This window comes from Phodopus roborovskii, unplaced genomic scaffold (genome assembly GCF_943737965.1).
Source record: "Phodopus roborovskii unplaced genomic scaffold, PHOROB, whole genome shotgun sequence".
Lineage (NCBI taxonomy): Eukaryota > Metazoa > Chordata > Mammalia > Rodentia > Cricetidae > Phodopus > Phodopus roborovskii.
The window spans coordinates 30798813-30810987 of NW_026126480.1; the positions used below are offsets into that span (position 1 = coordinate 30798813).

General features: G+C 44.7%; 1 protein-coding gene across 1 annotated transcript in view; it reads right to left on the bottom strand.

Annotated features, from left to right (window-relative positions):
- The window catches only part of Cog7 (component of oligomeric golgi complex 7), a 61064-nt gene extending 52602 nt beyond the window's left edge, over nt 1–8462 (bottom strand). Inside the window, exons 1-3 of the mRNA XM_051192857.1 lie at nt 8165–8462; nt 4666–4814; nt 3659–3775 (exon numbers count right to left, since the gene is read on the bottom strand). Coding sequence (XP_051048814.1) covers nt 3659–3775; nt 4666–4814; nt 8165–8333 — 435 coding nt within the window. The 5' untranslated portion in view covers nt 8334–8462. The remainder of the gene's footprint in view (nt 1–3658; nt 3776–4665; nt 4815–8164) is intronic.
- Nucleotides 8463–12175: the final 3713 nt, after the last annotated feature.

Sequence of the window (12175 nt, forward strand, 5' to 3'; positions counted from 1 at the left end):
AAAATGACCCCACTGGCCTCACATGGTGGACCACACCAGTAAGCCTACCATTTGGGAGGTTAAAAACAGGAGAGCCAGGGGTTTGACACAGCCCCACCTTTATGCCTACCTCAAAAACAAGGTATAAGCACTAAGTCTTGACTTTGGATCCCCAGAACTTGAACTTACTGAAAGGCCAGATGCAGTAACACAAGCACGTGTGAACCTAGTGCCCCAAAGGAAGATGAGAAAAAGGAACAGAAGCCAGATTTGTCAAATGTGGTGTTTGAATAAGAATGCACCTCATAGACTCACATATTTGAACACTTGGTTCCCAGGTGGTGAACTGTTGGGAAAGATCGGGAAGTGTGGTCTTGTTGGAGGAGGTATCACGGGGGCTGCCTGCCATGATTGTGGACTACCTCTAAAACTGTAAGCAAGCCCCCAATTAAATACTTCCTTCTACAAGGTGCCTCAGTCATGGTGTCTCTCCACAGCAATGGAACAGTGACAAAGACTCCAACAAAGCGATGAACACTGACCCAAACAAGGTGGGGACTGAGGACCACAACTCAGTCCTTCTCTGACTTCCACACAGTGCAATGGCACATGCCTGCACTCACAGGGATTTTCTTAATAAAGACAATTAATTTATTTATTTTTTTAAATTAAAACAGGTTTTTAGACAGGCAATGGTGGCACATGACTTTAGTCCCAGTACTTGCAGGAAGCAGAGGTAAGCAGATCTTTATGAGTTCAAGGCCACAAACACAACCAAAGTAAAAAATAAACAAAAAAACACAAGAAAGAGTAAATGGATTGTGGCTTTGGAGAAAAAAAAGAATAAAGAATGCAGTTTTGAAATTGAGCCCTGCTGAAATTAGGATAATTTAAATGTGGGGGGAAAAAAAAGACCCAACAGAATCCTCAGTTTTATGCCAAACCCAGACTCCTCCTGAATGGTGATGTTCAGGGAGACGACAGAGATGACAAATAAAGACAAGGTCTTGCATAAGCTGATGGTTTTTGGCAAGCAAGTTTGGTTGGTTGATTTTGGTTTTTTTGAGACAGGGTTTCTCTGTGCAGCTTTGGCTGCCCTGGAACTCACTCTGTAGACCAAGCTGGTCTCATACTCACAGGGATCTGCCTACCTCAGTCTCTCAAGTGCTAGGATTAAAGGTGTGCACCACCACTACCCAGCTTGGCAAGCAAGTTTATTAAGGAGAACAGCATCAGGGATGGAGAGATGGCTCAGCGGTGAAAAGCACCGGCTGCTCTTCCAGAGATCCTGAGTTTCCCAGCAACCATATAGTGGCTCACAATCATCACAATGAGATCTGGTGCCCTCTTCTGGTGTGTAGGCAGACATGCAGGCAGAATACTGTATATATAATAAAATCTTTTTTAAAAAGTAAAAGAAATACATCAATGCTGGGCAGTGGTGGTGTATGCGAGTTCTAGGCCTGGTCTACAGAGCAAGTTCCAGGACAGCTAAGGCTACAGAAAGAAACCCTGTCTTGAAAAGCAAAATTACCAAAAAAAAAAAAAAAGAATTGAAGAATTGTAGTGGGGGAATAGCCAAGTTCAGCAGAGAGCTAAAGCAGACAATGTTGGCAAAGAGAACATGGGATATCTCAGACACAGCTGACTTAAAATTAATAACCATGGTCCTTCAGAGGGGAAAACTGGGTTCCCAGGAACAGAAACCTTAACCCCCTCCAAGCCCTGACCCAGCCCTAGCCCGGACCTTCCAGGTCTACTCAAGGCAAGGACACAAACATCTAGGCCTCTTGAGAAAGCTTTGGATTGTCCGGCTCCTAACAATACTGACTTACAGCTTTCACCTAATTAACAGCAATAGTTCACTCCTATGAAAACTAAAGACTACATTTAAACTCACTTTCTCTCATATACTTGCCAACAATTCATAAGGTTGCAACTTCCTCTACTACACCTATTAGGCTGAGAAATAGAATGGGAAAGCTCTCCTGGACTCCAAATATAATGATGGGCAAGTGAGATGGTTTAGTGTGTAAAACATTTTCTGCCTACAACATAAGTGTACTACCCAGAACCCAAGATGAAGAAACCAACTCCCAAAAGTTGTCCTCTAATGTCTATCATACATGTGCTCACCACATATACACACCTTATAAAAACACATAATAATGAATGTAATAAAAAAAAAAAAGGCTAGAACCAACAAAAGGACTCATTGGGTAAAGGTAAAGATTCTTGCTGTGCTAGAGACCTGAGTTTGAGCCCTAGAAATCATGTAAAAGTGAAAAGAGAGCCCTAACTCCACAATAGGAGTTTCTTTTGACCACTATCATGCACCATGGCATGTCCTCCACCTTCTCACACACATAAATCACACATATAAACAAAACATAGTAACAATTCCCACAGCTATAATCTGTTGGCTCTAGGCAGGGCAGGACTCCAGGAAACAAAATCAGGAGAGTTGTCTCCACAAAAGTGTAACAACAACAATAATAAAACTTCTTTTCAGGGCTGGAGAGTTAGTTTAGTGGTTAATAGCATTGGCTGCTCTTCCAGAAGACCAGATTCCTTTCCCAGCACCCTTATGGTGGTTTATAACCAACCATCTGTAACTCCTGTTCCAGGAGATCTGGTGCCCACTTTTGGTCTCCACAGACACTGCAGACACATGTACAGACAAAACACAAAACAAATATAAAATAAATCTTTTTTTTTTTTTTTTTTGATCTTTCAAGATAGGGTTTCTCTGTGTAGCCCTGACTGTCCTAGAATTTGCTCTGTAAATCAAGCTGGCCTTGAACTCATAAAGATCTGCTTACCTCTGCTTCCTGCAAGTACTGGGACTAAAGTCATGTGCCACCATTGCCTGTCTAAAAACCTGTTTTAATTTTAAAAAATAAATAAATTAATTGTCTTTATTAAGAAAATCCCAGAGCTGGGAGAGATTGCTCAGCAGTTAAGAGCACTGGCTCCTTCTCTGGAGGACCCAGGTTTCCAATGGTCTCTTTTGGCCTGGGGGCACTAGGCAAACACATAATGCAAATATACACGCAGACAAAAACACATGAAATAGTGTATTTTTAAAAGTGAAAAAAAGAAATCCCAACACTTGGAAAACTTCAGGGCTAGCCATAGCTATTAGAGAGTTTCAGTGGGCTACTTGAGACTTTTGGGGTGGGGGATGTTGAATGAAAAACAGAAAGTGCACAGCACTATGGTGCTGTTTGTGGGTGGGGGTAGGGGGACATCTGGAGGAACAGCATGAAGCTGGTAAGTATCTATAGGCAAGAAATTAGGGGATTGGAGAGTTGGGGTTACTATGTTTTGCTTTATAAGAATTCTTCATACCACACCATTTCATGCATGCTTGCAAGCAGGTTTCAAAGCTATCACTGTTTTCCACTTTTGCAGCCTCTGAGGAGTGAAGTAACTTGCCGAGTTGCACTCGCCCCATCTCTGCCCATGTATGTCTCCTGGGCTTCAGTCAAGCAGAGGAGGCAAAATGAAGAGGGTGGGGGTGCTAGGGACGCTATGGCCTCCCTCATGATGGCTGAATGCTTCTGTCTGCTGCTACTGACACCCTCATGGCTCTGAGGTGCAGCTGCCTCACTTGCTTTCCCCAAACCCCTAGTTCTTCCCTAAATGCCTGGAACAGTGTGCCCATAAAGGAACTTACTTGAGTTTTGAAGGTCTCCTCGATATCTGCGCTCAGAGTGCTCCACTTATCAGCTTCCTGGAGAGATTCTGCAGCAAGCTGCATCCTGGACTTCACCTGGTCAATTTCCACCAGTACCTGAAAGAGAAACAGTGTGCACAAGTCAGTGACCTGAAACAGTATTTTATCCATGTTCTTACCCTCCACCTGTAGGGTAAGAAGGGCCAGTGAAAGAACACCCTGGCCCTAAGAAAACAGCCAAGGAAACACACCCCATTCCCCCACCCCCAACCAACTCAGGAATTGAAATCCAGCCAATCCACACCCAGAAGTTCTCTACCTTGGAAAGCTCAGCCCCTAACAAGCCCTATATAAGCCTTGTGCCTTGGGGCTGCCCTTTTCTACCCTGGTGAGGCAGCCACACTCTTGGATTCCTCCCTCCCAACAAATCTCTCCATTTGTACTAACATTTCCCTGGAGCAGATCATCAGTGCAACAACTTCGATGGGAAAATCCTCCCCTGCTGGAGCAGAGTTGTTACACTTGGATTAGGGAGGCCTTTTTGGAGCCAGGACTTTGCTGGGAAAACCATCCCCCACTGGGATAGAGCTGTAACACTTCTGTTGGGATACCTTTCCCTTCAGTGCTGTAGGTATTCCTTGACTTCCGACTGCCAAGACATCTTTCCCTTCAGAGCTGTACCACATCACCTAGCTAATTTTTATTACTGTTGTTATAGTTATTAATGCCTTCTTCTGTCTCCATGCCAGAAGAGGACATCATATCCCATTATAGATGGTTGTGAGCCACCATGTGGTTGCTGGGAATCGAACTCAGGACCTCTGGAAGAGCACAGTGCTTTTAACCCCTGAGCCATCTCTCCAGCTGCACGTAGCTATTTTGGCTGAGAAGACAAGTTAGATGGAAAGGCAGCCCGAGAGCCAGGTAGAATTCTGAGCTCTAAATCTCCTGTGAGTGAGAACATCTGCTGAAGAGAAGAACCCACATTGAAGACAAAAGCCCAGTACCTTCATCGACTGCGAAGTGTCCTGCTCAAATTTTTTAATGTCCTCTTTGACAAGAATCATTTGCTCCTTCAGGAAAGACGCCTCCTGCTTCAGGGCTTCCACGTCACGGAGCACTTTGGGCATGTTTTGAAGGGCCTGGAGACTTGTCTCTGAAGCGAAAATTCAAGAATGGCCATGTGCACAAGCGGTAGAAACTGGAGCTGGTACAGTGGGAAGCCATCACACGTGGGATGACAGAGAGGACACTTCCTCTATAGCATTACCAATCAGCTTTAGACCTGCAGGGATCACTGATGTGACCTCAGCCAGGTCCGTGTCCTCAGTAGAATGATGAATGCAACTGTGCTTCAGAAACAAGCAATCGACATCAGCCTGACCCAAGACCAACAGAACAAATGATGGACACAGGTGTGGTAGTGTGGGCTTGTAATCCCAACCCTCAGAAGGCTGAGGCAGGATTACTGCCAAAGGCGATGCCAGTTTAGGCTACATAGGGAGTCCCAGGGCTGCCTGGATTACAATAGTGAGACCTTGTCTCAAAGAAACAATGAACTGGGGGAGGATGGCTCTATGACTAAGAACAGTTACTGCTCTTTCAGAGGATGGGGCCTGTAACTCTAGCTCCAAGGGTTTGGAAGCCCCCCTCCTGGACTCTGTGGGCATCTGCACATGTACACACATGCACATAAAGGAAAACAAATCTTAAACAAAACCCAAGAAGGGGCTGGAGAGATGACTCAGGTTAAGGGCATTGGCTGCTCTTCCAGAGGTCCTGAGTTCAATTCCCAGAAACCACATGGGGGCTCACAACCATCTATAATGAGATCTGGTGCCCTCTTCTGGCCTACAGGAATACATACAGACAGAACACTATATACATAATAAATAAATAAATCTTAAAAAAAAAAAAAAAAAAAAAAAAAAAGGGCTGGGGCCGTAGCTCAGTGGCAATGCATTATGTGAGTTTAGTTCCCATCTGCTTGCCATGGTCTTTTTTTCTTGTTTTCATATTTTGATTTTGTTGGACTTTTTCTAGGATATTTTCCTCTAATTCCAACCTTTTCAGGAATATACTGTTTTCCTAATTATAAAGTTATAAAAAGCTTCCTGAGGGTTGGAATTACAGGCACATGTACCACACCTGTGGCTACCACGCCTGTGTCTTTCATTATTTCTTGTATCCTATAAGACTTCGGTCAGGTTGATGTTGATTCCTTGCTTCTGTAGCAATTTTATTCATTACTCTATGGAGGACATGGTTCTGGCTGAGGTCGTCTCACTGATCTGTTTTATCACACATTCCCTGCAACTTTAAAGAACTACCTGGCTTCAATGTAGAGGAAAGGTGTATTTATTAAGTGACCTTCAAATATGGTTTTGCTTTTGTTTTTCTTTTTTTCTTTTTGGTTTTCCAAGACAAGGTTTCTCTATATAACAGTCCTGGCTTGTCCTGAAACTCTCTGTAGACCAGGCTGTCCTCAAACTCACAGAGATGCACTTGCCTCTGCCTCTTTAGTGCTGGGATTAAAAGCGTGAACTTGGTTGAGGACACTTTTAAGAGGTGTTCATCCAAAATAAGTTGCTGATTCAGGTCTCTTCTTGACTAGAGACCATCAATGATGCTGCAAATGGACATCTTAATTACCTGAAAGCACTTGAGATGAGAAACTAGGAACTCTAACCATTCGAGCATCTAGGTGCCTGGTATGCTCTGAATCTGGGAAGAGTCTTCAAAGCATAACCAGGGCAGGGGACAGGGACATGCCTGAGCTACCAATGAAAGCAAGCCTGTCTCATGTTTTCCCTTAATACACATGTAAACTTTTGGAAAGTTGTGAGGTGAATGACAGCTCCCTGAATGCTGTGGCTGCCATACTGATGAATGTGAAAACAGAATCATAAACAAAACCCAGGTGCTTTTACAAGTTTTGGGACCCATGAGGATGTATGTATACAGGGTCCTGGCTGCTGCACTTGGAGCCATGAACACCATGGTGTCCAGTTAGCCCTGTAATCTTAGAGCTCAGCATGTTTCAGCATCATATACTTTCTCATCTGGTAGGTGTGAGCCAGGACCCAAGATCTGCATTTCTAACACCGCTGAACACAAGGATGTGGGTCCCAGGAGCCAAGGCTCCCACAGTCAGACTGAAGGGAAATAGCACCACAACCCAGGCTATGCGGCACTGTGTAATCTGCACAGTGAAGTAGCAAGAAGGGGCACTGTTCATCCCATATTCTCACCCTTCTCTCTCTCTCTCTGGACTCATGACCATCTCTCTCTCTTTTTCTTTCTCTCTTTCACACACACAAGTAAATAAATAATGTAATTTTAAATGTAAAAAATGGTCATAAATCTGCAGGGCATAGTGGCACAAACCTGTAATCCCAGGCACTCAAGATGTAGAGACAAGATTGTAAATTCAAGGCTTCCCTGGGACATAGAGTGAATCCAAGGCCAGACTGGGCACCTTAGACTCTGTCACAAAGTAAGAACATGCAAGGATCTAGACTTCACACACACACACACACACACACACACACACACACACACACACACACACACTTGGTAAAAGTCTTCATTTAGGGGGCTGGAGGGATAGCTCAGAGGTTAAGAGCACTAGCTGCTCTTCCAGAGGTCCTGAATTCAATTCCCAGCAACAAGGTGGCAACCACTTATAATGAGATCTGGTGCCCTCTGCTGGTGTGCAGGACAGCATGCATTAAAAAAAAAAGTCTTCCTCATATTACAATGGATTTGTGTTGTTCCCATATACAGCTAAATACTAGGGTCAGCTAACTATTTAATACTCTCAAAAGTGCTTCCTTATGCTAGACGCGATGGGATATATCTATAATCCCAGGACTTGGGAGTCAAAGGTCATCTTTCACTATACAGCAAGTTCAAGGCCTGAGACCCTATCTATCCCACAACTCCCCAAAGGACTTCTTTCAAGATTTAGTTTTTAATGATTTCACCCTGTGCATAACTACTGGTGTGTCTGTGTGTCAGTTCATGGATGCCCTGATGTGGGTGCTGGGAATTAAACTCAGGTCCTCTACAAGTGTATTGTGTTCTTAACCACTGAGCCATCACTCCAACACCAAAAGGGCCTTTTTGTTGTTGTTGTTTTTTAAGTTGGGTGGGGGACACGTAAATGTAATCCCAGAATTAGGGAAGCTGAGGCAGAAGAAGAATCACTATGAGTTTGAGGTTAGCGTAGGCAACTGAGATTGTTTCATACGAAGAAAACAAAGTGCGTGTTCGTGCGTGGCCTCAAACTCACTTTGCAACCGAAGCTAGCTTTGAATTCCTGATCCTCCCGCACCATCTCCCCAGTGCTAAAATCACTGCTTATTTTAGGTTTCAAAGGAAATGTTATGGCTTCACCAGAGATGAAAACCAAAGTCCAGACCTAACTCAGACTACCGCAGGGCTCGCTTTCCCATCAAAGGAGGGGTGCTCAGGGTTGGTGAGGTGGGCGTCTGCGAAGCTCACCCTCCACGGAGTGGTTCACCTCCTGGATGAACAGCTGCAGCTTCATCACCAGGGTGGCTGCGTGGCCATCCGCCTTCCCCGCCGCACTGTCTTTGGGGCCGGCTCTGAAGGCCGCATTGATCCAGTCCTTCACGTCGAAGTCGTCGGCAAGAAACTTGGAGAAGTCCATGGCGCGCGGCCTCCGAGCTGGCGCCGAGCGACACCGCCTTCGGAGCGGCCGACGGAACCCAGTGCACCGCAACTTGCCGCCTCGTCAGCGCGCACTCGATGAGGCCGATGTCCCTCGTCGCGTGCCGTACTTCTTCCGGAAGTCAGTCCCGTTACCATAGCGACTGCTCGCGCTGGTGACTGTGAGCCGTGCTGGACAGGTGCGACAGACCTTTCTCTGCTAATGTTTTCCGAGCGTAAACCAAGTGCTTCCTATAAAACCGTCTCGTGCGTCTACGCGTCTAACCCCCAAGGACTATACCTCTCCTGGCGTGTGACGAACTGAGGCGATTGGCGACAGGTTCAGCCACCAAACTAGGAAGTGGCTCTCTTGGGCCGGCTGAGTAAAGGTACTTGCCACCATTCCTGACTAGCTGAGTTCGACCGCCCCACCCAACCCCACCTCCCGAGAACTGACACTCAAAAGTTGTTCTCTGATCTCCATGCCCTCAACACATACACACATTCCTCTAAATGAATAAATTAAAATGCAATTTTAACAAAAAAGACATTGGCGGCCGGGAGTTCTAGCCAATATTTGCTTTATGTTCCTTCCTGAACTAACCCAGCTGTTTTTACTGTTTCTTCTAACCTAGAATAACTTGACTCCTGAGAACAGAGCATCAGAGACATAAATTCGGTGTGTAGCTATGAGTAACGCAGCTACTTTTCCATTCTTGCTAAACGCATACAGCAATTTGCTTTTTCGTTTTACATGGATGAGTGTTTTGCCTGTATGTATGTCTGTGAACCACTTGCGTGCCTGGTGCTGGCAGAGGCCAGATGAGGATGAAGGAGCTCCTCGGAAGTGAAGTCTTACAGGTGGTTATGGGTACTGGGGGGGGGGGGGAAGCACAGCTCCTGTGGCAGAGTAGTACTCTTAACTGATGGACCATGTTTCCAGCCCTTCATAATTCTCTTAAATTTCTATAGAATTGATAATGGCATCCCTCTTTCTGATTTAATTTTAAAAATCTTCAAAAAGCCAACTCCTCCTTTAATTTTTCCATTTCTTACTTTCCGTTAGTTTCTCCACTGTTTCCTTTTTTTCTTTCTCTAAGTTCTGTTTGCTTTTGTCCATAATAGCAAAGTAGAAATTTCTTTCTTGTTTTTTTTTTTTTTTTTAATTTGAAGACATGGTCTTATTCTGTTGTCCTGGCCTGGAATTCAAAGGCAGCCCTCTTGATTGAGCCTCCCAAGTGTTGGGACTCCTGGCTTGAGTAACCAAACCTTGTTCTAGTGTTATTTCTAATTTAACTCTACGTACTTTGAAAACATAGTTGGTATGCTAGACGTGCAGAGATTTGTTATGGCCTGGAGAAGGTACTATGTGCATTTGAAAACATGTACAGCACCAAGAAGGAGGATGTGATGTTGTGAAAAAATGATACAGCTAAAGATAATAAGCAAGGGATGGAGAGATGGCTCAGCCATTAAAGGGTAGGCTCACAACCAAAAATATAAAAGATAATAAGCAAAAGAAGCCAGAAGCAGAAGGACAAGAGCCCATGTTTTCTCTCACCTTTGGATCTAGGTATTATATGAATACCTAAAATCACATCTGACCCGAAAGCAGAAGGGAGACAGAGGAAAGGGGATGCAGCAAAGAGAGGGGTTATTCAGAAGGAAATATACTTAAAATACACGGTGCAGTTGAAATAAACCGTCTTTATGAAACCCAGCATAATGTATAGTGAACATTCACTATGAAGAGGAAGAAGCAGAGGAGGAAGAAAAACACATATCTAACTGAATGTGCTGACACATGCCTGTAATCCCAGCACTAAGGAAGCATAAACAGGAGGGTTACCTCCAGCTTGAGGTCATTCAGGCCTATACAGCAAGACCCTGTCTCATAAAAAAAAAAAAAAAACACTAAAAACAAACCAAACAGCAAAAAAGAAGTATCTGCAGACACTGGATAAGTGTTCCATATAGTTTAGTAAAGATCGTAATTAGTGTTCCTCAAAACTTATGTCCTTGTTCGTCTTCTGAGTTATCCCACCAATTATACAAAGACTTTAAATCTCCAGCTCATTGTTGTCAGCCAAGTGCAGTGGCACACAACTTTAATCCTAATACCCAAGAAGTGGAGGCAGGCCAATCTGTGGGAGTTCAAGGCTAGTCTGGCCCACACTGTAAGTTCCAGGTCAGTCAAGGTTATGTAGACAGACCAGATCTCAAAAACAAAACAGAATGACATTTGTATTGTTGTATTGCCCACTTTTCTGTCCAGCTGCCTTTATTTTTGCTTCACGTTTTTCAGGGCTCCAATATTAGCTATATATGCATTTGTAACTTACCATCCTGTAGTAGTAACCTAATATCATCATCAAATATACCTTTATCTCTAGTGATGCCTTGTTTTTGACACAGGGTTTCACTGCGTAAACCTCAGCTATCCTGGAACTTACTCTGTAGACCAGGCAGGCCTCGAACTAAGAGATCCATTTGCCTCCCCTCACATAGGAGATGGGCGTATGAACATGACTGTGAGGAATTTTCCACCCAAGATAGGGTTTCTCTGTGTGACAGCTCAGGCTGTCCTGGCACTCCCTCTGTAGACAGGCTGGCCTTGAACTCCCAGAGACCCACCTGCCTCTGCTTCCCAAGTGCTGGGATTAAAGGTATGTGCCACCAAGGCCCAGCTGTGAGGGATTATCTTAATTCAAGTATGAAGACCCAGCTTCTTGGTGAGAGGGGCAATTCCAAGTGCAAGAGGAGCCTGGACTATATAAAATGGAGACAGCCAAGCTGAACACTAGCTGTTTCCTGATTGTGGATGCAACATGACTGCCTGCTTCAAGTTCTTCCTGCCACTACTTGTTACACTGAACTATGCCCTAAAATAAACAGTTCCGCCTTACACTGTCTGCCTACTAGAATATTTTATCACAGCAACAGAAAAGTAAATTAAAAGGGGGAATACATTCCAAGTTTAAACCATTGTCAAGTCTGACCTTGAGGTTATCCAGGGCTATGTGTTCAGTTTGGGTCTAGGTTCTCAGAAACCTGACACAACCTCAGGCAAGGAGTGTGCCTCCTCTGCTGACGACAAGTGGTAGTACTGGATCATTCCAATGTCCCTCCCATACCAAAAGTCCTCTGCAGTGGGGAGAGGGAACAGTGAGAAACCCCAGTGGAACTTGCTATGTAGACCAGGCTGACCTCAAACTCGAGAGATCTGCCTCTGCCTCCCAAGTGCTGGGATTAAAGGTGTGTGCCACCGAGCTGGACACGTGGTACAATTACAATCTTATTGCGTGTGTAAGCATTTGTGTGTATGAACAAGGATGTGCAGATGCCATGGACCCTGTGTGGAAGGTGGAGGAATGCTCAGGTAACGGTCCTTGCTTCTACCTTGAGATGAGTGGATCTCTGTTGTTTTTCACTTCATATGCTAGGTTAGCAGCCCAAGAACTCCCAGGAATTCCCCTGTCTCGGTTCCCCTTAGCAGCACTGGGATTTCAGATGCTCCTTTCAAGTGTCCAACTTTCACGTGGAATCTGGAGACTTAAACACAGATCCTCACACTTGTATCACTTTAACATTAATACCTCTCCAGCCTCTGTGTGTGTGTAGGCTTGCACCACCTCACCAGCGTATGGTGCCTTTTCCACAGTCCACCATGCCCTCGTGTATTCCCATTTCTTGTATCAGATCTTAACACTAACAAATACAGAGGGCACAGATAGGCTTGGAGGAACTGGAGAACAGAAGACACCACTCTTCAGCTAAGTAAAACTCTCAGATGAGGTCACCTGGTCAAAGAGTACTTGTAACTATTATTTTGCAGGTATCATT